A 26304-nucleotide genomic window follows, 5' to 3' on the forward strand; every position below is an offset into this window, starting at 1 on the left:
ATGTCGTTGGTGGCTGTCTGAAAAAAACAGCAGGAGGGATTTCCTCATGTGAAGGGGTGTCCCTGCTATATTGGAAAAGATTCTTGGAGAGGCGACGATGAACACAGCCCAAAATGAACATATGAAGCTGACTTATACTGAATCAGACCCTTGGTCCATCAAAGTCAGTATTGTCTACTCTGACTGTCAGCGGCTCTCCAGGATCTCAGGCGGAGGTCTTTCACATCACCTACTTGCCTGGTCCCTTTAACTGGAGATGCCAGGGATTGAACCTGGGACCTTCTGCATGCCAAGCAGATACTCTACCACTGAGCCACGCCCCCTCCCCAAATGATGGTTTGGCTCTTGGTTACTCAAGAAAATTTCTGTTGCAAGTCTGTTTTTCTCAGCTAGTGGGCTGGCTTTGGGCATTTCTCGCACCCTTGGAGGGTGAGCGTCGTAGGTCAGAGGGAGTGTTACATACAGCTTCAGAAACATGGCCATCTTTTCTTTCCCCCGCCCCCATGCTTAGAGACTTCAGTGTGCTTCTGCTTCAGTGTGGATGGTAGTACCGTAGGAAAGACTTGGTCTCACTGCGGAGCACAAGGCTGGCTCCCGGAGTCAAAACCCAGTTCAGAATCCTGATATTTACGTAGCAAAAAAAAGGGAGTTTCTAGCCCTCGTGATTACCAAGTCTTTAAAAGTGCGGTCAGTTTCTGTCTCAGGCTTAGAAACCAGAGAGATACCGAATGAGGCTTTCAATAGCGGTGTCTGCCTTATGACAACTCCCTGCCCCCCGCCCCCGTTCTGACATACTAATTCTTTCCCCCCTTCTTTTCTGAAGTCTCAACTCTGTTTCCCTCATCCATTTCAAAAAATTACATCCCCTCTCCCCCCCCCCCAAATCTGTGAGCATTAACATTAAGTATTTTTTTGCAAGTATGTTGCACGGGCATAAATTATTCTAGCAGCAAAATATAGTTTGGGTTTTGTTTGTTTTGAATCTGGTGGCAGAGTCTGAAGGCGAACATGATCGATGGTGGCGCTAAATGTTAGCCCTCCTGAGCATAAGTGGAGCATCAGCGCTCGATCTTTTCTGGGAACCGGAGGCTGGGGGTCTGGCTCTGAATGAAGCTAGAGGAATAGGTGTGACTGGGGAGGAAAAGGGGCTTCTGGGGAAAGGCCCGAGCCAGCGCAATGCCTACAGCCAATCTTTCCCAGTCCCTGGAGGCTGCGTTTAAAAATAGACCTGAATGGACAGAGAAAAATAAGCCGTCCTCCAGTCAGGGAGAGGAGAGTGGTTACCACAGGCGATAGGCATCCGCCCACTTGGCTGGGAGCAGAGCAGAAATCCATGCCCCCCCTCCACCAAGGATGAACAGAAGGGATCTCGTCTTTTCGCAAGCAGGGTAGGCTGTGTCACTGCTAAAGAAGTCGGGTCAGCTCTCTGGAAGGGGGCCAGGCACAGGGGAGACAATGCCACCCCCCCCCCAAGCTGGAAGATGCCTTGAAATAATCCTACAGCTGACAGCCACTCCGTGGGTCAAGGCACTTTGCCTCTGGGCGACAGGGACGCTGCCTTCCAGGCCTGCTTGTAGTGAGCTTCGCAGGAGTGCATCTGCCGGACCTCAGAACATGAGAGGAAAGGTCCCTGCTGAAGACGTCCACTTGGTTCTCTGCTGGGGTCAGGCACAGAGTCCGGTTCAGGGAGGGATTCTATGGCCTGGTTCAGGCATCATTGGTCTGGTCACTGTACCCACACATCATGAAGCTCACTGGGTGACCTTGGTCCATTAATTTATTCAGCCTAACCTACCTCGCAGGGTTGTTGTGAGGATAAAACAGAGGTGGGGAGAATCGGGCATTCCTGCCTTCCCTGAGCTCCTTAGAGGAAGGTCAGGGTAAAAATCTGATAGGTAGGGAGGTAGATAGATAGTTGGAAGACTCTGATCTATCTATCTATCTATCTATCTATCTATCTATCTATCTATCTATCTATCTATCTATCTAATTTTCGTCCCAACTTTCCTCCATTGAACTTCATGGCTGATCAGAGATCTGAACCCTGGAACTCCTGGTTCTAGCCTGACGTTGTAATCACTACAGCACCGGTATTCAAGGTGTCAATTGCACCAAAATGATGTGCAAATATTTCATCTGTAGTTCTCTGGGTTTGCATGTTACCTTTTTGTGTGTGTGTGTGGTTGCTATGCCGAGATGGAACTACTGCCTGTTCCTTCAGCTCAGCCTTGCAAACACTTACTCAAAACCCATCCTTTCCCAAGCCCTGTGTGACATCACCCTCTACCAAGTAGCACCCTTTTTCTTTCGTCACCCTCTTAAGGGCTAGGTTTAGCTATGTTCCGCTTTGAAGCTCGGGATTGATCTCCGCAGTCCTCCCTTTACTACATCCTCTCAGGGGGATGAGTATTCAGTCTTGGCCACTGACGGTGCCATGCAGATCTCTGGGGTTTTCTTACAACCTCGTGTGCCATATATATCTCATACGTCCCTTCAGGAGAACACATCCAAAGCTGACTTCTATGGAGTAGGGGTCGGAGGGAAGGTAGTTTGGAATTCCCTGCATTGTGCAGGGGGTTGGACTAGATGACCCTTGTGGTCCCTTCCAACTTGATGATTCTATGATTCTACTGTGTCAGCCCATTGGTCTATGAATAGGGTTGCCTGCTCTGGGTTGGGAAATACCTGGAGATATTGGGGGTGGACCCTGAGGAGGGCGGGGTTTGGGGAGGGACCTCAGTGGGGTATAATCCCAAAGAGTCCACCCTCCAAAGCTGCCAGTTTCTCCAGGTGAACTGTTTTAGGTCAGCTGGAGATCAGTTGTAATCCCAGGAGATCTCCAGCCACCACCTGGAGGTTGGCAACCATGTCCATCAAGGCCAATACTGTCTATGCTAATTGGCAGCAGTTCTCCAGGGTCTTGGGCAGAGGGCTTTTCACATCCCCTCCAGCCTGATAAATTTAGCTGGTGATAAGAACATAAGAAAGGCCCTGCTGGATCAGACCAAGGCCCATCAGGTCTGGCAGTCTGTTCACACAGTGGCCAACCAGGTGCCTCTAGGATGCCTAGGATTGAACCTGGGACCTTCTGCATACAAAGTGGAGGCTCTGCAACTGAGCCACGGCCCTTCGCAGTGCAAAGACAGGAGCCTTCAGCATATTGGTGTTCCAAGGCAGGGGTGGGGGGGAAGCTCCAGTCCACCAGTAGTTGGAGCAGGAGAAGCTTTCAGGACTGACTGGCAGACCACCCACCCACCACCTGTCCCACTCTGAGAAGCCAGAAGGAGCTGCTGCTGCAGCGCCCCCCCCCCCATCCTCTGCCATGCAAAACCCCAGCCGCTCGCTTCTGTAGCAGAGAGCTGTTTCTTTGCTCGGGCAATCCGCGCATTGGCTTAGTCCGGGCAGATCAGCTTGAGTAAACAACAAACTTCTCTTCGAAAATAAGCTGGAGCTGCTGTGGAGGTTGGGTCAGGGCGGGCCGGCGGCAGCAGCTGCGCGGCTCCTAGTTTCTCCTCCTCTCTGACAGCAGAGGATGAGGCAGGCAGGTGTGGAGGAGAAGAGCTGGTTTTTATACCCTACTTTCCCCTCTACCTTTTTAAGGAGGCTCAAAGCGGCTTACAATCGCCTTCCCTTCCTCTCCCCACAACGGGCCCCTTGTGAGGTGGGTGGGGCTGAGAGAGTTCAGAGAGAACTGGGACTGGCCCAAGGTCACCCAGCTGACTTCATGGGGAGGAGCGGGGAATGAAACCCGCTTCACCAGATTAGAGTCCTCTGCTCTTAACCACTACCCCACGCTGGAGAAGAGCGGAGAGCCGCCTGCTTCTGGGTGCTGTCCTACAACATCCCATCCCCAAAAGCTCTCCTCCGCCCAGAGCTGCCTGCAGATTTGGGTGGCCCCCTAGTCACAGCTACTGTGCATCCCCCCACAAATGGTTTTATTCTTTGCCCCCTTCCCCCCAATCACAGCTACTCTTCCCATCTGTTGTGGTTCCACCGGAAGGAACAGGGTGTCACTTCCTTGCACTCCTTTGTAGCCCCTTTGGCCTAAGACAAGCCGGAAAGGGGTTCTTGCGACACTGCAGAAATTGCTGGGCCCATTGGGAGGGGGTGCCCAGAGGAGTCTCTTGCATTCTGCTTCATCCGGACCCTTCTGACCAAGCGCTGCCTGCCACTGGGGTTGGGCTGGGGTTGCCAGGTCCCTCTCCGCCGCTGGTGGGAGGTTTTGGGGATGGAGCCTGAGGAGGGTGGGGTTTGGGGAGGGGAGGGACTTCAGTGCCATAGAGTCCAATGGCCAAAGCGGCCCCTTTCTCCAGGGGAACTGATCTCCATCGGCTGGAGATCAGTTGTAATAGTGGGAGATCTCCAGCTAGTACCTGGAGGTTATAGCAAAACAAGGGCGATAACCTTGACCCTATAATACGCCCCGGACTGGGAAGTTTGTGAGACCCCAACCTTGTACTGACAGTGCAACCAACAGGATATGACTCCACGTATGCACTTCAACAACAAGATATTCAATCTTGACAACCTTGAAAGGATTACACATGGACAATGATTCCAAAAGAATAATGCTTCTAAAGAAGAAAGATTAACCTTTGTAAATAGTTCTATTTGTTTAGATAAGATCACTGTATATATTAATAAGTTGCACATAGAATATAGCACTTGTTGCATAGCTTGACCAGTTTGTTTTGTTGTCTTGTGCTGCTGTGTATATAGGTGAGTACCTGGAGGTTGGCAGCCCTGGGTTGGGACCTCTGTCAGGCCCTGTGGCCTTAGCAGGTGCCCAACCAAGCCGTCCCCTGATGCCAGCCCTGAGGGTCCTGAGGGCCTCCTCAGGTCCCCGGGATGCCAGCAAGCCGAGGCATTCCAAGGGGGTGCTTGGCAGGAGCATTAGGCTGACGGATGCGCACAGGTCTCTGCAAGCCCTTCTTCGCCCGCCGTCGGTATATAGGTCTAAAAAACTGCAAAGGGGCTTCTCAGTGCCTGAGTTTCTGGCGTGTGAAAAACAAGCCGTTTAGAATGTGCTCAAATTGGGTTTCTGAATCGATCAACGCCTGTGAAGGAAGGCTGATTTGCAATTGCTTTTCAGTCTCGCTGTGCTTGACAATGCGCGGGCAATTGCGGGGCCCGGGAGTCTGGACAGGGAGGGGAGCGGGCGGGGGGGGGGAGGAAAGGGGAGCAGGCCAGAGTGTGGAAAGTAGCTGTTAGCAGCTGCACCAGTCCAAATGTAAAATCCCCCCCCCCCAAAAAAACAGAAGAAGAGTTGGACTTTATATGCCGACTTCCTTTACCACTTAAGGGAGACTCAAACTGGCTTACAATCCCCTTCCCTTCCCCTCCCCACAACAGACACCCTGTGAAATTGGTGGGACTGAGAGGCCTGTGACTAGCCCAAGATCACCCAGCTGGCTTCTTGTGAAGGAGTGGGGAAACCAATCCGGCTCACCAGATTAGCCTCCGCCACTCATGTGGTGGAGGAATGGGGAATCAAACCCGGTTCTCCAGATCAGACTCCACCGCTCCAAACCACCGCTGTTCACCACTACACCATGCTGCTGTTCTACTGCCCTACCACTGGCACTTCCACTGGCCAACTGTGACCACATTAAAGCAAAACGTCCCCTCATTCCCCCTCCCATGAGTGCCATTTCCTGCTCTCCCTTACCGGAAGCAAGATTGTAGACCCGTTTGTGTGATTCTCCATTGGAACCACGCAGCCACCGAAACTGACAGCGGGTGTGGAATGCAGCATCCCGAAAATCTCCACTTTCCTTTTTTGAAAAGGGTCTGTCGCCTTCCCGAGCATGTGGAAGGCCACTGAAAGGAGGCGTCAATGCCTCCTCAGTCTTGGTACCAAAAGGATGACAGAAGGTGTAAAGCAAAGGAAGGATTGATCCAAAGGAGACAGCTGGAGTCAGAGCAGCCCTTTGGGAGTCAAGGCAATCGGTTCTTCTTTACACCACTAATGTGGTCAAGTCACAGTTGACTTATAGCGACCTCGTAGGCAAGAGACCTTTGGAGGTGATTTGCCATTGCCTTCCTCTGCGCGGGCTGAGAGAGTTCGGAGAGAACTGTGACTGGCCTGAGGTCACCCAGCAGGCTTCCTGTGGAGGAGTGGGGAATCGAACCCGGCTCTCCTGATTAGAGTCCGCCACTCTCTTAACCACCATACCATGCTAGCCCTCTACATCCCTAATAGTGCACTGAAAAACAGCCAGATGCCCTCAAATACATTCCTTTAGATGTTAATTAGGTATGCTTCTTTTTAATTGCTATCCCACTTTTTAAAATCGCTATCCCACTTTTCTCCCTGATCGGGACTCCAGGTGGCTACCTTTACATTTCTGGCGTACCTTTCTCTGCTTTTTGTGGGCAATGGCTGGTGAAGTGGCTCAGGTGGATCCGAGCTGCTTCCTTGGTGGTCAGTGAGAGAGGGAGGGAGGGAGGCAGGCATCAGGGAGCTGTCCCTGCCCCATGACTAACAGAAGGAGGAGCCATGGCTCAGCGGTAGAGCATCTGCTTGGCATGCAGAAGATCCCAGGTTCAATCTCCGGCATCTCCAGTTAAAGGGACTAGAGGAAAGTAGGTGATGCGAAAGACCCCTGCCTGAGACCCTGGAGAGCCGCTGCCAGTCTGAGTAGACAATACTGACTTTGATGGACCAAGGGTCTGATTCAGTAGAAGGCAGCTTCATGTGTTCATGTGTTCAGGGAGACTCATTGAGGCAAAATAAGAGAGACAGGTTTGCTTAATGGGTACAGGCACAGAATATAGAATCCGGCTCTTCTTGGCATTGGATTCAGGTTCCGCTGTTGAAGATTTCAGATTTGAGCATCAAAGCTGGAAACAGAATGTCAGCCCTGTACCGATTCCCACTGAGTTCGCTAATAAGAATACTCTCAATGCACACGTCGGCCTAGTTAAACCCCATGAATTGCCTTGCGAGAGAATTTAGCACATACAAAAATCTGTGTTTAAAATAAGGACGCTGTAAAATCTTTTATTCCTGCTAGGGCTGCTAAGTCTCTCCCCTTCCACCTCTACCCACAGAACTCTTTGTATGGTTGAAGCTGGGCTGCAATTCTCCTGAACATATTTACTGCAGTGTAAAGCAAATTTGAACACATGAAGCTGCCTTATACTGAATCAGACCCTTGGTCCAGCAAAGTCAGTATTGTCTACTCAGACCGGCAGCGGCTCTCCAGGGTCTCAGGCAGAGGTCTTTCCCATCACCTACTTGCCTAGTCCCTTTAACTGGGGATGCTGGGGATTGAACCTGGGGCCTTCTGCATGTCAAGCAGATGCTCTACAAACTGAGCCACGGCCCTTCCCCAGTTGGTACAGGTCTGACATTCTGTTTCCAGCTTTGACACACAAAATTTAACGAATTTGGACTTAATTCTCAGTAAACCCACATAAGGATTGGGCTGCAAGAGTTGTACAGATCTGAGAAATGTTCTCCTGTGGTTTTCCTAAAGCTACAGTGGTAGAAGGCACCGCTGGCTGGAACGTTTGTATCTATGTAGCTCATGAACCTACTGGAACCCTCCTAGGGTCTGGCCCGCCCCACCCTGTTGACGTTATTATATTACCGTAATCTGAATCATATTTAAATGTCATAAAATTGAGTAATTAAAATTCTTGTAATGCATTTTATTTTAAACATTCTGCTTTCCCTACTGACATGGTAGATATTAGGAATATTTAATAAGTCTTCTTTGAACTCAGTGTATAAAGGAGTCAGACTATTTCCCTGACATCTCAGGCAGAAAAAGATATTTTCCTACATTCTTACTGGCTGGGATTTCTCAACTGGAGATTCTGGGTCCTTAAACCTCTACCTCTACTACTGAGCCAGTCCCTTCACATCCACAACTTGTGTGTGTGTGTGTGTGCCGTCAAGCCACAACTGACTTATGGTGACTCCTGGCGGGGTTTACAAGGCAAGAGACGTTTGAAGGGGGTTTGCCATTGCCTGCCTCCACGTCACGCCCCGGTAGTCCTTGGAGGTCTCCCATCCAAATTCTAACCAGGGCTGACCTTGCTTAGCTTCTGAGATCTGAAGAGATCAGGTTAGCCTGGGGCTATCCAGGTCTGGGCACCTGCTATTAAAATGAGCTGAGGGGTCCCTTCCGAGACACTCCGTTTTGTTTCTTTCCCCTCTATTATCTTCTGTTTTTTTATTTGCACTCCCCGTTCTCTTCCCATTTCCCTGTTATCTCCCCTTCTCCATCTTCTTCCTTTCCACATGAAAGCATAAAGCTGCCTTACTGTGAGTCCGAACAATTGGTCTGTTGAAGGCAGTATTGTCTGTTCTGCCTGGCAATGGTTCTCCAGGGTCTCAGGAGGAGGTCTCTCACATCATCTTCTACCTGATCCTTTTAACTGGAGATGCTGGGGATTGAACCCACTGCATGCCAAGCACATGCTGTACCACTGAGCCCCAGCCCCTTTCCCTGTTCCTTTGGATAGTCAAACAATTTCAAGACCTTGTTTTTGGGCAAATCAAAGAAAAATTCAATAAGCAAAGTAGTTTTTCATTTAAAAAAAAAGCTCCAACTGCATTCGAAGACTTGTTTTTTGTATTTTGGCTGAGCTCCTTGAGAGAAGGGCAGGATAGAAGATGGACAAATTTTGCTGTTTCATGCTGATTCAAGGAGACTCGAACCCTGAACACCATCCTCATCATCCCACCAAGAACGTTTAGCAAAGGAGCTGGATTTAGCCTATCTTGTGGGCCCATTTTTGGTCAGAAAGTACTAAACAACCTCTTGCTTCCCTGGATCCAGCAGGGCCTTATGTTCTTATGAACTGCTTCCCGCATTGATATGGGAAGGGGTGCCATGTATGCTCCAGAAGCCCTGCTTCTGGAACAGAGCTCGATCAGGATCAGAAAGATAAATGGTTAGTAGGGTTGCCAACCTCCAGGTACTAGCTGGAGATCTCCCGCTATTACAACTGATCTCCAGCCGACAGAGATCAGTTCCCCTGGAGAAAACGGCCACTTTGGCAATTGGACTCTACGGCATTGAAGTCCCTCCCCTCCCCAAACCCTCCCCTCCTCAGGCTGTGCCCCAAAAGCCTCCTACTGGTGGCGTAGAGAGACCTGGAAGCCCTAATGGGAAGGTCTGGATTAGGATCCTGGCCTTCCACTTGCTCGTCTATGGCCAAAAGGATGCTGCCTGCCGCATCCTTTGGATCCTATTTCCCGTCCCCGTCCCCTGGGAAACAAGAGGATGCCACCAGCTGACCCTCTAATTACACTGGCTGAACTGTAAACAAGTTTCTACTTGATGCAGGAAGGGTTTCCCCTGATGAAGATTGAGAGCCTTGAGTCACAGCCCCTGGAGAAGCGAGGCAGAATAAAAAAAGCACTTTGCAGGGGTTTGCCAGCATTATAAAGAGAATGGTGAGCCGTAGCAGCAGGGAGGGTGAAAATAATTTTAGCTGAGGAAGAAAATGGTTGCAAGATAACGCTAAACCAATTACATCTAAGTAAATATGCATATTACCAAAACCCTCAATCGGTATGCCTTTTTGAGATACTGGAGGAATGGACTCAAAAAAGGTTTGCCAACCTTCAGGTGGTGGCTCGAGGTCTCCTGGGATTACAAGTGATCTCCAGGCAAAAGACATCAGCTCACCTGGATAAAATGATTGCTTTGGAAGTTGGACTCTATGGCATTATACCCCCACTGAAGTCCCTCCCCTCCCCAAACCCCACCCTCCTCAGGCTCCACCCTCAAAATCTCCAGGCTTTTCCCAATCTGGACCTGGCAACCCTACCCTAAAATCAGATCCTGACCTGTAAAATATTCAGGACCTACCACAGATGGAAAACTTTAATGCGTATTAATAGTTTTATCAAAATGATTTCAGATGAAATATCACATTTTTTGTCCTGTACATTCATGGCTCTCCTCCCCTCTTCCATTTCATCTTAACAACCCTGTGAAGTCGGCTAGGACAAGAGAGAACAACTGTCCCTAGATGACCCAGGGAGCTTTGCCACTCAGAGGCTGGTTTGAACTTGGGTCTCCCCTTTCCCAGCCTGATACATAGGGTTGCCAGGTCTTAGCCATCAGTGGGAGGTTTTTGGGGCAGAGACTGAGGAGGGAGGGGTTTGGGGAGGGGAGGGACTTCGATGCCATAGAGTCCAATTGCATCTGGACGATTTTCTCCATTTTCTCCAGGCCATTTTCTCCAGGGGAACTGACCTCTGTCGGCTGGAGATCAGTTGTAATAGCGAGAGATCTCCAGCTAGTACCTGGAGGTTGGCAACCCTAACCACTAAACCATAGCAGCTCTATGTCGACCTGGCTCTACCCAGAACACGTAGACCTACCGTGCGTCCCCAGATGATCTTATGTCGGTGGGGAGGAGGAGGAGGTAGGCTGCAGCCCTCCCACTCCCAACCACTGGCCAGTTTCGAGGCACTTGCTGGTTTGCTGGGGTTCTTAATCAAGGCTGCATACTCAGGATCAGTGAACACAGTTTAACCGGGTAGGAGCTCTTGATTTGCAAATTGGAAGCGAGGCAGTAGACGGCAGGGGTGCTACTAAAAAAACGAGGAGGAGGCAGCGCAAGACTGAAGTTAGCCCTCCCTGATGTAAAGAATGCAGCAGCGACAGGGAGGGGGCAACTTGAATCCAGCAGCAAAACAGGGCCAGGTATTCTTTTTTGAGGGGATAGGGTTGCCAGGTCCCTCTTCACCACTGGTGGGAGGTTTTTTGGGTGGCTCCTGAGGAGGGCGGGGTTTAGGGAGGGGAGGGACTTCAATGCCATAGAGTCCCATTGCCAAAGCAGCCATTTTCTCCAGGGAAACTGATCACTATTAGCTGGAGATCAGTTTAATAGCAGATCTCCAGCTAGTACCTGGGGGTTAGAAAATCAGCACAGGAGAAAATAGTTCAAAATTGCAAAAATCTTATTAATGCTACACATATTTTCTCCTGTGCTGATTTTCTAATATTTTCTCCTGTGCTGATTTTCAAACCTATACGGTATAGGCACGGAGGTGCCTCTTTTTTGGTTAGTACCTGGAGGTTGGCAACGCTAGGGGGGGACCAGACTGAATTAAGGGTTTCCCATCAAAAAAAGAAGCTGCCCTCACCTCCTGGTTTGCTTCTGCGATGGGAAATTAAAAAGGACTCTTTCCACACACCCCACACACCCATCAATAGCTTTATCCTGGTCCCAGGAAAGCCCCCAATGTCTCCTTGCCCTATGTAGCCCTGAATGTGAGGCCTGGGGTTTTTTTCAGCTCCGTTTAGCTGTAGTGGCAACTCCGACAGCCACAGCTCTGCAGACAGAACCTCTTTGATAGAAGTGCCTGCAGATTAATTTGATCTGAGCAGCTGTTAAGGAGCCCACCGAGGCCGGGAAGGGGGAACCCCGGGGAGGACTTGGAAGGCTGTGCTGCCCTGCCCAGAATTAGAGTGCCGGCAGTTGTAGCCAGTTGCCAGGGGTTCCTGCTAGGGTTGCCAACCTCCAGGGGGTGGCTGGAGATCTCCCACTATTACAACTGATCTCCAGGTGACAGAAATCAGTTTCCCTGGAGAAAATGGCCGCTTTGGCAATTGGACTCTACGGCATTGAAGTCCCACCCTCTCCAAACCCCGCCCTCCACAGGCTCCACCCCCAAAATATCTAGGTATTTCCCAACCCGGAGCAGGCAACCCTAGTCCCTGCCTCTTTCATGCCTTTCCCTTTGGCCCAAGGGGGGGCCAACATGGTAAAGAGGCAAAACCCAACAGAGCATGATGGAGAGGGGCGCAGGAATAGATGACTGGAGCCAGAGAAGCAGGATGTTGACAGAGTGCATGGGTTCATTTAATGTGGGGGGAGAGGGCATAGCGCATGGGAGCCAGCATGCACACTCAGTAGCGCTGGATGATGCTTCTGGGCCAAAGCCAAAGCCCCCTGCCCTAAAGAGCCGTTTAGTACATGTGGCAAGAGAGAGCATCAAATGCACATAATCACAGGCGAAGCCCTTTCAAAAACTGTCCCTGTTCTTTCTCAAGGGAATCCCAGATCTGTGCGCAGAATGAATTATGCAAATACAGTCTATTTACATACAGCCACTTTGTATACATAATTTATTCGGCTTGTTAAGAGTCGAGTTTTCAAAGAATTGGCAGTTTTGGGCAAGGAAAGAGCAGAAGAACGTGGATAATTAAGGGCAGATAGTCAATAACTTTAGGGAAAGTTCAGAATCTGCGAAGGGCTCTAGGCCCCTCACCGTCTCGAAACTTCACTCGGCTTTGCTGATTCCACTTCTAATTTTGGAAACAGCCCAGCGCATAGGAAGGAGGTCTCAGACTTTTCTTGATAACCCTGAGGATTGGGACTTTTCATTTTTTCTTTTAGTGTACATGTAGAGTAGCTTCATTGGGATCCCCCCTCCCTCTAGGGGAGCAAATGGAAATCACTGACAGATTGAAGCAGCTCCACCGTAAACTATTAAGTATCAAAAATGTCTCTCTGGAAGAAGAGTCTGCTCCACTGGGTAGAGGTTCAATCAGCCACCACGATTCCTCATCCTCCCTGCTCTCCATTAGGACAGTGCAGGGAGGCGAAGTGGCAGTTTGCCAGTGGGACAACGCGGACCCTAAACTACCCATCCTTTCTTCTCTCCCCACTGCTACTGACCACCAACCTCAGCAGGACATGGGTGCCCCCCAAAAAAACGGCTGTTTGGTTTGGGACCCAGAGGGTAACCTAAACAAAATCTCATTGGGATCCCAAGCTCTGTATTGGATCCTGTGCATTGAAAATCAAAGGTATGCCCAACCCTCCTTCTGGGGGAGAACAAAACCCTTCCCCACCTCAGGAATAAAGACCAACAGATGGGTGAAATTGATCTAATTGGGTTGGCTTGAAGGTGCCTGCTGAATGGGTCAGTGGGGTGGTGGGAAAAGGATTCCCACTTGAATACTGTGTGGGGTACTGAGCTGGAAGTAAGCAAGGACCAAGTAAGCCCCGCCTCCCAAAACCTCTTGCGAGTTGCAAGGAGGGACCTGGCAACCCTAGCCAAGGAAGCTCTGCTGGGTGACCTTGGGCCAATTATACATTCCCAGCCTGGGATGTGAAGACAATCTGGCTGCGACCATCTGTCACCCCATTGATCACCGAGGTTGATTCGGCTGATCTGGCTGGCTAGATGGATGTCCCCTACTTCCCTCACTGCTCCATGTGTGTCCCTCCCAAAGCTGTGCACTTGGTGGAAGAGGACGACCATCCCAGAGAGGAGTGTGCCAGCATGGTCGGTGGACTCTGCTCTGGAGAACCGGGTTTGATTCCCCACTCCTCCACATGAAGCCAGCTGGGTGACCTTGGGCTAGTCACACTCTGAACTCTCTCAGCCTCACCTACCTCACAAGGTGTCTGTTGGGGGGAGCGGAAGGGGAGGAGATTGTAAAAAAAGGTAGAGAAAGCCGGGATATAAAAACCAACTCTTCTTCTTCGGTCAAGGGTATACGATAGCTGCACTCCCCTGCTAGAACCTCCAAACATTTTCAGCCTAACCTTCCTCACAGGGTTTTGGTGAAGATAAAGTGGAGGAGAGGAGAATGATGTGTTGGAATATCTATGGTCTGATATTCCAATATTTAGCAGAGTGAGCAAAAGGCATTCAGCGCAACTGTATCTGTTAAGTCCACATGGGAAGGATTCACGAGATCCGAGACGGAGTTCAACAACACAGCTTTATTTGATTTCAGCACAGAACTAACTTACACACTGAACATGCCCTGCTTACGTGCCCCCCTGGTCGCCTGTGGCCACTCCCCCCCAATCCATGATAGGGGGGGAATACCCTCTCGGTGACCAATGGAACATGCTGGCTTGGGGCCAATAGGATCCGTTTGCTTAGCCAATAGGGCGAGCAGGGTTTTTAAAAAAAGTTTTTTATTAATTTTTATAACATAAAACATAAAACAAATACAATAAAAATAATACAAAAAATGTAACAAAAAATAATACAAAAGAGTATCTGTATATACTTATTAATACATTCGTAATTACAAAGTTATTAAAACCAAAAAGATACCCCTTCAACCCTCCACCCACCTTAAAAATGTGACCCATCCCCCGACTTCCGAAGAAGTGTCCTAACAGTTTTAAAAATATCTATTAACAGTAAAATATTAAAATATAAAAATATTAAAAGTTTCTATAACTCACTAATTAAAGTAGTAAAATGAGCAAGCAGGGTTTAGGATCCTTCGTGCAGAACTCAAGCTCCTAAGTCTCCCCTTGCTTGCTACCCTACTAAATACATCCACAACAGTATCACTCCTTAGATTCTGAACACGTGTGCAAGTCTGAAACAAAAGAAGCATCAGGCTTCTGTTCTATATAAACTAAACTCATGGATTGGTGAAATACAATAAGGATAGGAAAGGACAAACAGGGTCCCCTATCCTAATCTATCTTGCTAGCTTTCTAGATATAAAAAAAAAAGGTAACCTGCCTTCCGTTCCATTGTGGGATCGGAAGGCCTGAGCGTGGCAGCGCTCGGCTCTAGCGGCTTGCTCGATGAGGGCGAGTGGGAGAGGGAAGGGAAGTTTTCCCTGACAATATAACTCTAAACATCAAAGGGGACAGGAAAGGAGGGCGAGGTGTAACTAGAGACGACCTTCTGTGCCCTGTCTATCTATCTGACTCTGGTCAGTTCCCCGCACTGACTGTGGAGGAAAGTGACACTGTTAAGAAGGGCATATTTTCCAACATGATGTTCGTGGCTTTGGGTTCCTATTGTGGAGAAAGGTAGGGTAGAAATGTAGTAAATAAATAATACATATAGCTGAAGATGGGGGACATATAAAAGATGAGTGGGAAGGAGGGAAGGGAAAGGTGAGGATATGGGGTTGGCAGGAAGAGGGAAACAGGAAATAGTGTGGGGAGAGGATACAGGGGGAAATGAGTTGTCCCTCACAAGTCCTTGCAGGTTCCCCACCACACAAGCAGGTAGGGTTGCCAGGTCCCTTTTCACCACCAGCGGGAGGTTTTGGGGGCAGAGCCTGAGGAGGGCAGGTTTGAGGAGGGGAGGGACTTCATGGCGTAGAGTCCAATTGCCCAAGTGGCCATTTTCTCCAGGTTAACTGATCTCTATCAGCTGGAGATCAGTTGTAATAGCAGGAGATCTCCAGCTAGTGCCTGGAGGTTATGCCAATAACTCACTCTATTGTAAATAGTAATGATGCAAATAAAACACTAGTAGGCAAAATTGAATGAGACAATAAGCAATGTCAAGAAAAAAATCAGCTGGAGGCTGATAATAAGTGCAAAAAAGTTCATGTAAGACATAGAGTCATATTTTAGTCAATATCAATTTCAATGTGTCTTCCTTGCCTGAAGACACATTGACATTGATATTGACTAAAATATGACTCTATGTCTTACATGAACTTTTTTGCACTTATTATCAGCAACTCCAGCTGATTTTTTTCTTGACATTGTTATTTCCTTGCTTTGTAACCCTTGTTGCTTAGCTTCATTTGTACATGTATTTCTTTGTAATATAGTTACAGCCTTCGCTGTTTTGCATTGCTTATTGTCTCATTCAATTTTGCCTACTACTGTTTTATTTGCATCAGTACCTGGAGGTTGGCAATCCCACAACCAGGCCTGACCCAATGGCAAGCACTGCACAACTGAGCCATAGTTTTCCCAGGTAGAGGCTGCCAGGGGAAGGGAAGGAAGGAAAGCTGAAGACATGGGGGTGGGAATAAAGGTAGGTTGGCTGGTGGGTGGGTGGGAAGGAGAGAAGGAAGCCAGAAAAGCAGAGAGGCGATGGGAGCTTTCAGGGGAGAGAAAGAGAGGAAAATCTGATGCCCCGCAGGTCCTTGTGGGTCCCCCACTTGTAAAATATAGTTGTCTTAACAACCACTACTCACGATATGCAAAACAAAATTAGAAGGAACACTAGTAAGTAAAAAAGATGCAAGAAAAATGCACAGGCAATGAAATCCTGGTAGGCATAAGCTGGACCACATTGCAGAAGGTTAATACCTGCTCCCTCACAGGTCTGTTTGAAAAGAGGCCTGGGTGTAAACATAGAGCCACAAATCCCATACATAAAATTAAGGTCTGCCAAAACATGTAAGGGACTGCTACATTAAAAAGATGAAATGTGACTGACCTGAAAGTATAATTGCCTCCAAAGCTTGCCACAAAGTAGCTGAACTCTCCGAGAAAAGAAGACATAGTGGAATGGCTTTTATCTGTGTTAGCTGTAAAAAATAAATCGAAATCCAGATCAGATTACTGTGGGTTCGATCCCCGTGATAAGACCCACAAATAGAAGGCACTTCTGTTGGCGAGATAGAACCTCCCTCCCCCTAGCTGGAGATCTCCTGCTATTACAACTGATCTCCAGCCGACACAGATCAATTCCCCTGGAGAAAATGGCCGCTTTGGCAATTGGACTCTATGGCATCGAATCCCCTCCCCTCCCCAAACCCCTCCCTCCTCAGGCTCCAACCCCCAAAACCTCCCACCAGTTGTGAAAAGGGACCTGGCAACCCTACCACTCATTATGTAAAGAAGTATTTCCTGTTGTCCCTCCTGAATCCACTGCCCATCAGCTTCATTGGATGCCCTCGAGTTCTAGTATTTTGGGAGAGGGAGAAAAGTTTCTCTTTGTCAACTCTCTCCATCCCGGGCATAATTTTATAACCCTCTATCATGTCCCCTCTTGGCCGTCTTTTTTCTAAACTCTTCAGCCTTTCCTCTTAGGAAAGGGGCTTCAACCTCTTAATCATCTTGGTTGCCCTCTTCTGTACAATGGAACTCTTCATCAGAGGAATTTTTGAAAAAAGGAGAAGCACTCGTAAATTCTGTTTTACATAACAAAAAGGTTACTTATTTTAATGGTACTCGATTCCTCTTTCTTCGTTGGTTTATAAGACTTTTGAATCAGTGGGTAGTTAACTTATCACTTGGCTGCGTTAGTCTTATGGCGACTTTGCAAATATGTTTTCACAATTTTCAGTGGGCATTCCTGTATTTGCCTTAAGATAAAGCTTTTGTGTGTACTTTTTAGGATTTTACATTCTTGAAAGTTTTTTTCCAGGCGCTCTATTGGGTTACATTGTACTCAAAACATATCTGGCAAGAGGAACTTCCTGGGGAGCAAAAGTAATAGGTTGTAAATAAGTAATGGGTTGAAAAAGGAAGGCAGATGTTGTGAAGGGCATGGTACTTTTGAGGGAGTTCAGCTGATGCTAACTAGATAAAATGTGGAACTCCCTGCCCCAGGATGTGGTGATGGCTGCCAACTTGGAAGGCTTGAAGAGGGGAACGGACAAGTTCATGGAGGAGATGGCTATCCGTGGCTACTAGTCAAAATGGATACTAGTCATGATGCACACCTATTCTCTCCAGGAACCATCAAAAGTACCTGAGGGGTGGGATCCTGTGCCAATTTGCGATAGTGCAGTGCATTATTAAGCTGTCTCAAATTCTCTTGCACATAAGAACACAAGAAAGGCCCTGCTGGATCAGACCAAGGCCCATCAAGTCCAGCAGTCTGTGCACACAGTGGCCAACCAGGTGCCTCTAGGAAGCCCACAAGCAAGACGACTGTGGCAGCACCATCCTGCCTACATATTCTTCTGTATCCAGTACAACTATAGCACCCCCGCCGGTTTTATCGTAATGGTCACATCCTCAGCTAATTTATGAATGGTGGCCCAATCCTCTTTGCTAAAATTACCGGTAGTCATGGAAGGTATAAAAACTCTTCTTATTATTTCATTTTATCCTCACAATAATCCTGTGAGATAGGTTAGGCTGAGAGGGAGTGACTGGGCCAAGTTTCCCTGGCAGACTGGAGAATTCAACCTGGGCCTCCCAGATCCTAGTCTGAGGCTCTAACCACTACACCACACTGGCTTCTATCCATGAAATACACTTCTAAGAACACAAACTTAGGGCCAATACCTGAGACCTTGCAGAGCTGCTACTACTCCCAATAGGTAATATTCGGAGTACTACAACTGACAGACTAATAGTCTGACTGGGTACCAGTCAGTTTCAGGGTTCCCTTTAGAGCCAGCGTGGTATAGTGGTTAAAAGCGGCAGACTCTAATCTGGAGAACCGGGTTTGTTCCCTCACTTCCACATATGAAGCCTGCTGGGTGACCTTGGGCTAGTTACAGTTCTTTCCGAATTCTCTCAGCCCCACCTACCTCACAAGGTGTTATGGAGAGAGGAAGGGAAGGGAAGGTGATTGTAAGTCAGTTTGATACTTCTTAAAGGTAGGGAAAATCAGGGTATAAAACCAACTCTTTTCCTCCTTCTCTTTCTTCTTCTTCACAGCAATTAGATGTGTTGAAATCAAGCAGTTGAAATGTTTACTGGTACGGGAATAGGGCACACTTGCTGAATTTCCGCTTCTAAAAGTGAAAGTCCAGTGTTGAAAGCTGCCAAACCTTTGTGGCAGTGGAACATTTCAGCCTCTGTCCAGAGGTCTTCCAAACGAAACGGGCTCACCTTTGTGCTCCTTGGAGATAGAGTTATAGCAATTTCCCTAACAAATTATTGCCACTGAGTGTACCTAAAACCTGTGCCTGTACAGAACTGCCCTAGTGCCGCCCACCCCACCTGGGGAGGACATGTCTATTTAGAAGGGAAATATCTTACACAGGATGAGGCATCGTGACCCCCCCCCCAAAAAAAACCTTTCTCATCAGGGCTGTCTTTGAGCTATTTAGAAGTTCTTTCTCAAGGACTTTATTGGGGGCAAAAGAGCTGATGGATCGGCCCGGCTCCCTTATCTCCCGCGTGAAGCTGTCACTGGCTGTGGATTTGATTGCCTTCTTTAATTATCTTAATTTGGATGTATTAATAAACCCAACAGCACAAGACACTCTGGATTAGAGAACAGAGGCATCTTAAAAAGGGTGACTTTGCTGTAGGGAAGCGGAACGGAAACAAACAAAATCTAGGCTCGCTGGGAGCCGTTACTCAGACAGACGCCCGCTTCTGCCCCTCCAGCCCCCAGCCCCTGTTTTCAAACTGACACTCTCTGTCTCTTTCTCTGCCCCTTTGCCGATGGATCTCCCCAGGAATCTGCTGGACATGGACACTTTCTCCAAGTCTGATCCTGGTAAGTATGTCATGGTGACCAACACGGGGTGGGGGGGGCACTCTCCTAAGCAGAGGGAGATAAGATGGCTGCAGGGATGTTAAGAGGAAGAAAGCCCTGGGACTGCTTTAACTGCTGCTGTTTCATAGGGTGGCCAGGTCCCTCTTTGCCACCGGCGGGAGATTTTGGGGGCGAGCCTGAGGAGGGTGGGGTTTGGGGAGTGGAGGGACTTCAATGCCATAGAGACCAATGGCCAAAGCGGCCATTTTCTCCAGGGGAACTGATATCTGTCGGCTAGCGATCAGTTGTAATAGCAGGAGATCTCCAGCTATTACCTGGAGGTTGGCAACCCTACTGTTTCAGCAACTGGCATCAAAAGACATGGCGATCTTCTTTCTGGTCCTGCTCCATCCATGAGACATCCATTTGGGTTGGAGACCTGTGGCTCAGTAGTAGGACATCTGCTTTGCATACAGGTTCAGTCCCTGGCATCTCCAGATAGTAAATAATGTGAAAGACCTCCATCTGAGACCACACAGAGCTGCTGCCAGTCAGAGTAGGCAATACTGACCTTGATAGACCAACGGTCTGCCTCATCCCTGGCCTTAACTTGAAATACCAGGGATCGAACCAGGGACCATGCAGAGCAGATGCTCTACCGCAGAGCCACAGCCCCTCTGCCTCACTGGCCAGCCAAGCACTATTCAGTAGCTTTTTGGCAGACAAACTGATGTGGAAAGGAATTGACAGAAGCAGAAAGTTTGAAAAACCGCTGCACTGTGGCATTACAAAAGGTAACTATTTAGAAAATGGCAAGCCGTTCAAAGAATGCGAAAAAGCAGAGCCTAGAAGCAGCCGGCGAAAAGATGGAACCTATGAGTGCCGAGAGACAGTGTCTACACCACAAAAGTATTTGTGTTACGTCAGTTGAATGGTCATGACCTCTCTCAAAGGAGCCCTGGAAACTGTAGTTTGAGATGAGTGCTGAGAATTCAGCCCCAGAGGCTGTATTAGGGTTGCCAACCTCCAGGTGGTGGCTGGAGATCTCCTGCTATTACAACTGACCTCCAGCTGGTAGAGATCAGCTCACCTGGAGAAAATGGCCACTTTGGCAATTGGACTCTATGGCATTGAAGCCCCTCCCCACTCCAAACCCTGCCCTTCTCAGGCTCTGCCCCCAAAATCTCCAAGTATTTCCCAACCCGGAGCTAGCAAGCCTAGGCTGCATTCTTATGGCCACTTGCCTGGGATCTCCCGGGGCAGTGGGGTAGACGGCAGTAGCAGTTTCTCCTGCCAGTTTCTCTCCTGGAGTGGTGTAGTTGTTAAGAGTGGTGGTTTGGAGGGGTGGGGTCTGATCTGGAAAACCGGGTTTGTTTCCCCACTCCTCCACATGAGCAGCGGAGGCTAATCTGGTGAACTGGATTTGTTTCCCCACTCCTACACACGAAGCCAGCTGGGTGATCGTGGGCTAGTCACAGCTCTCTTAGAGCTCTCTCAGCCCCACCTACCATACAGGGGAGGGGAAGGGAAGGTGATTGTAAACCGGTTTGATTCTTCCTTAAGTGGTAGAGAAAGTCGGCATATAAAAACCAACTCTTCTTCTTCTTCCTATGGGTTATCTTCTGCTCACCCTCTCACAAAGCTCCAGGTGTGCCATACTGCAGGTGAGGGTGTGGATGGGGGGGGGGCCCTGTGTCTGCAGTTCCTACTGTAGCTCTGGGTCAATAACTTTCTGTTCATTGGGATCTAATCTTGACAATCTTTTGGTGGTCCCACCTCTGTTGCCAACTCCGGGTTGGGAAATACCTGGAGATTGTTGGAGTGGGCCCTAAGGAGGGCAAGATTTGGGAAGGGGAGGGACTTCAATGGGGGAGGGACTTCAATGCCATCGAGTCCAATGCCTAAGCGGCCATTTTCTCCAGGTGAGCTGATCTCTATCGACTGGAGGTCAGTTGTAATAGCAGGAGATCTCCTGCCACCACCTGAAGGTTGGCAACCCTAGTGATGAGTGGGGTACTGATGTTTGTGCTGTCTCTCCTTTTATCCCCCTTGTGTGGGTGTAAAGTGCTGTCAAGTCGCAGCCGACTTATGGCGACCCCTTTTGGGGTTTTCATGGCAAGAGACTAACAGAGGTGGTTCCTTGATCACAAACAGCCCCTTGGGTTGCTTTAAAGTTCAGCGGGGGGGGGGGGGGGTAGGGAAGACAGGCACAATTTGAGTGCCTATATTTCTCCCTGTTGGGGATTAAGGCATCCCAGGGGGCTGTTTTAAACCAGCAAAATGCTACATATGGGGAGAGTAAACGCCCCACCTTCCCCATCACTGCGGCTCTGATGCCTGTTGGCTCCCACGCCGCTTTTAGGGCCGGGTGACACATCTGGAGTTCCAGTCATGGAACATCGCTTAAAGGCTGGCTTCTCCTCGTGCTCTTCTCTCTCCACCTTGCTTTGAGAGCAGAGACAGCTGAAGGTCAGAAATCTTCAAAAACTGGTATAAATAACTGGGATATTTTGAGAGATATTATCTAGACTCCAGGTAGCAACTCGAGGATTAAGATTTACTGAAGCCAACACGGGTGGGAAGGGGCACCTAGGATTGGCACGCCTGTACTGCTGCAACTATTTGCATGCTTCTTTGGGAAGAAGCCCCCTTTGATTCAGTGGCACTGATTCTTGAGTAAACAGGCATAGCTGGGAGTAGGGAGGCCAACCTCCAGGTGCTAGCTGGAGATCTCCCGCTATTACAACTGATCTCCAGCCGATAGAGATCAGTTCACCTGGAGAAAATGGCCACTTTGGCAATTGGACTCTATGGCATTGACGTCCCCTCCCAAACCCCGCCCTCCTTAGGCTCCACCCCAAAAACCTCCCGCTGGTGGCGATGTGGGTCCGGCAACCCTAGCCGGGAGGGACATCTCAATGGTGAGATGGCAGAAACCTAGGGTTGCCAGGTCCCTCTTCGCCACCAATGGGAGGTTTTTTGGGATGGAGCCTGAGGAGGGCAGGGTTTGGGAGGGGAGGGACTTCAATGCCATAGAGTCCAATTGCCAAAGCAGCCATCTTCTCCAGGTGAACTGATCTCTATCAGCTGGAGATCAGTTGTAATAGCAGGAGATCTCCAGCTAGTACCTGGAGGTTGGCAACCCTACAGAAAGCAAATATCGGTTGTGAAGGATTTTTTAAAAGTGATCTGCAGAATTAGCAGGCTGGTGTTGCATATGGCAACCTGCAGATCCGTCTCCTTCTGCACCAGATTTCAGCTCCCAGAGGCTGGGTTCAGATGCAAACACAATAGTGGCTGGCATCTTCCAGGGCCTCTCTGATGAATAGGGCTGCCAGTTCCCTCTTCGCAACCGGAGGGAGATTTTGGGGGTGGAGCGGGGTTTGGGGAGGGACTTCAATGCCATAGAGTTCAATTGCCAAAGCGGCCATTTTTCTCCAGGTGATCTGATCTCTATCGGCTGGAGATCAGTTGAATTAGCAGGAGATCTCCTGCTACTACCTGGCAGTTGGCAACCCTACTGGTGAACGACCAAGAGGTGTACGCAGTTATAGGGAATCGCTGCCTTTGTGCTCATGGGCTGAGCCACAGAGAGCTTGAACGCCCCTTTTCAGTGTTTTCCGTCACTCTCGGATGGCTCACAATAGCTGCCAAGAACCTGTCTAAGGTGACTGCAGGTTTTTGTTCTTCACAAAGCCATCAGGCAACATGATGAAAACCCCAAGGAGGGTTGGCTGCTGGAACTGAAGGGACGCTGAGATTGAGGCGAAGTTAATGGCACCCTGGAATGTCCAAGAAGGAGAATGTAAAAACAACTGTAAAAAATGGCTTCCACTTGTTAACTACATGGAAAGGTTGGCACTATTTCAGGGACCCAATACGATTTTTTTTAAAATGCATTGTAGCCCTTCTGGATACTGTATTCTCAAAACAATTAATTAAACTATCAGATGTTGCAAGGTCAAAAATAATTACATCAACACCCTCCAGCTAGGGACTTGTAGTTAATTGTTTTGAATCAAAATGTAAAAACTGACCCCCAAATGCAGTGCTTCTCTCCAAGTAGGGTTGCCAACCTCCAGGTACTAGCTGGAGATCTTCTGCTATTGCTACTGCTCTCCAGCCGATAATCAGTTCCCCTGGAGAAAATGACTGCTTTGGCCATTGGACTCTATGGCATCGAAGTCCTTCCCCTCCCCAAACCCCACCCTCCTCAGGCTCCTCCCCAAAAACCTCCCACCAGTGACGAAGAGGGACCTGGCAAACCTATCTCCAAAACTTCTCAGTACTTCTCCATGGCCTTTCCCCCTTTACCTGTTGGCTTCTAGGCCCAATTCAGGGCGATGGTGCTTATCTATAAAGCTGTTCTCGGATAGCTTGCCTTCCTTATCTTAATTTTCTCACGGTGCAATTCTAAGTATAGATACTCAGAAGTAAATCCCACTGAAGTCAATGGGGCTTGTTTCCTAGTAAGTGTGCAGCCTTAGACTGCAATCCTGCGCAGGCTTCCCTGGAAGTAAACCCACGGAATGAAGTAGGATTTACTTCTGACTAAACCCACATCGTACTGCACTGTCTGTGGTGAAAATCTAAACGAAGGCTGTTAACCAATGAAAGATGTTTTTAATTGATTTAACTGAATTATATTTGTTCATTACTAATGTTTCCACATAGATTACTTTTTTTTGGAGCTCTTAAAGTAGGGTTGCCAACTTCCCGGTGGGGGCTAGAGTTCTCCAGGAATTACAATTGATCTCCAGATGACAGAGGAGGGGAGGGACCTCAATGCCATAGAGTCCAATTGCCAAAGCGGCCATTTTCTCCAGGTGAACTGATGTCTATCAGCTGGAAATCAGTTGTAATAGCAGAAGATCTCCAGCCACCACCTCGAGGTTGGCAGCCCTACAAAAAAGGCAGTGGGCCTTCTACTAGCTTGAAGGGAAGATTGGCATTAATTGACTTCTAGAGTCTCCGTATCCATATCTATCTATAGCGACCATGATAGAACATGGATGCCATTGGAAGGGCGAATCTATTTTTACATTGTTTATTTTGAATGCCCAGTAAGTAAAAAAAAAATCATTTCAGATTTCTCACTTTTCTCTCTGTTGAATAGAGGGTGCAGAATTAATAGTTTGTCCAGAACATCGAAAAACCTTGGACTAGCCCTGAGAGCATGCTAGGAGCAATCCTCTTAGTACCCGCAATCGCCATTTTGTCTGAAAAGGGCAAAAGGTGTATTTTGCAGCTTCAGTATCTATGAATAAATCAAAAGAGTTTCCATCTAGACATTAGGAAGAATTTTCTAACAGAGAGGTTCCTCAGTAGAACAGGCTTCCTCGGGAGGTGGTAAGCTCTCCTTCCATAGAGGTTTTTAAGAAGAGGTTACATGGCCATCTGTCAGCAATGCTGATTCTGTGACCTTAGGCAGATGATGAGAGGGAGGGCATCTTGGCCATCTTCTGGTCACTAGGTGTGTGTGGGGGGGGAGGTAGTCATGCAGGAGGTTGGACTTGATGACTCTGGTGGTCCCTTCCAACTCTGTGATTCTATGAACGCTTCCCTATAAAAAACCAGTTTTCAGGCAGCGTGTACCGAAGCTGTAAAATATGTAGTTTATAACTTTGCTATCTTTTTAAGAACCAGAAATGTTTTTAAGAGAGTTGTACAACTGCTCCAAAAACAGAGGATGACACGGGGATGGTGATGTAGTCTTGATGATATAGGCACCAGCCAATCAGTGCTGTGCCTGGCCAACTTCGGCAGCAAACTTGTAGAGCCTGGGTGGTGGCAGCTCAGTCAGGGAGAGGAAAGAGCACACTTGAACTGAAGGCAGTGAGGCGGCTTCAGGACTGACCTCACTGCTTTATTAATGTCATCTGTGCATTACAATTTAATAAACCAGAGCCATCGCTCCTTGTTAGGAGAAAAGACCGTCTTGAATATGTTCTTCTTCATTTCCTGTAATACAACGGAGACAAAATGGCTTTTAAAATAAATAAAGGTGCCCTTGAATCTCCACGGGTTCAGATTTCTGTTTCAGCTTTAGTAGACTGGAGCTTTCGACCCTCATATAAACGCTTTGCAGAAACATTCCGGCTTTTTAAAATTTCTTGGCAAAGCTACTGTGCTTTGAACGGCTGCGATAAGCCGAAATCTAGCAGGTAAAGCTTTTCCTGGCAGGGACGTAAAAGTGATAAGGAAAGTTCAGCCTCCTGATTTGAGCTCCTGACACAGCTCTTCAAGGCAGAGGGGGGGAGGAGGGAGGGGGGATTGTCAACTCTATTTTGTAGCTTTTGGAAGGAAAAACATGGCACGGCCTTCGAAACACTGCAGGCAAGTACATATAACACACTGCCAAAGGTAACCTTTTTAAAAGGAAAAACAGCCTGGGAGATCTGGGGGGCGGGGAACTGCTGGAGGATAAAAGTAGAGGGAAGGGGTTTCTCTGCCTTCCACTTCTCCTTTCTAAATTAGCACCCAACCCCAGTCGATCACAACACCTGTCTGCAGGGGCCTGTTTGAAAAGTGGCTGATGCTGAAAGGGTAAAGTGTTCTCCACTGCTTTTCTCTTCCTTCTAGGGTTGCCAGGTCCCTCTTTGCAACTGGTGGGAGGTTTGGGGGGCAGAGCCTGAGGAGGGCGGGGTTTGGGGAAGGGAGGGACTTCAGTGCCATAGAGTCCAATTGCCGAAGTGGCCATTTTCTCCCGGTGAACTGACCTCTGTCGGCTGGAGATCAGTTGTAATAGCAGGAGATCTCCAGCTAGTACCTGGAGGTTGGCAACCCTACTTCCAACTCACCTCCTCCTGGAGCATTTGTAAAGGACTGTGTGATCCAAGAGGAGGGGGGAAGACTTTGAGGCACGCACTCCCTGTTCTGAATGTAATTCTGTTGCCCTTTATCCTTGCAGTTGTGATTCTCTATGTCCAAGGAAACGTGGACAAGGAATGGCGTGAAGTAAGTAGCTTTGCCTTCTTTGTCTCAGATGGTCAGGCGATAGGGCTGCCAGGTCCTCCCTCTCCATCAGCAAGAGGTTTTGGGGGATGACAATAGCAATCGTGCACAACCGCGCACAACACGATCCCGTCACTTCCAGGTTTACCCCTGAAAGCGCCGCATCGCCACGGCCACTTTAGCACTCAAACCCCCAAAACACTTGCGTTGAGTGCTAAAGCGGCTGCAGCAATGCAGCGCTTCTGGGGGTAAAC

The 26304-nt window shown here is 48.6% G+C and overlaps 1 protein-coding gene across 1 annotated transcript in view; it reads left to right on the top strand.

The window, feature by feature from the left end:
• The window catches only part of CPNE9 (copine family member 9), a 71120-nt gene that overhangs the window by 3138 nt on the left and 41678 nt on the right, over positions 1 to 26304 (top strand). The window contains exons 2-3 of the mRNA XM_056851900.1: positions 19077 to 19117; positions 26007 to 26053. Of these exons, the coding sequence (XP_056707878.1) occupies positions 19077 to 19117; positions 26007 to 26053 (88 nt within the window). The remainder of the gene's footprint in view (positions 1 to 19076; positions 19118 to 26006; positions 26054 to 26304) is intronic.

This window comes from Euleptes europaea, chromosome 1 (genome assembly GCF_029931775.1).
Source record: "Euleptes europaea isolate rEulEur1 chromosome 1, rEulEur1.hap1, whole genome shotgun sequence".
Lineage (NCBI taxonomy): Eukaryota > Metazoa > Chordata > Lepidosauria > Squamata > Sphaerodactylidae > Euleptes > Euleptes europaea.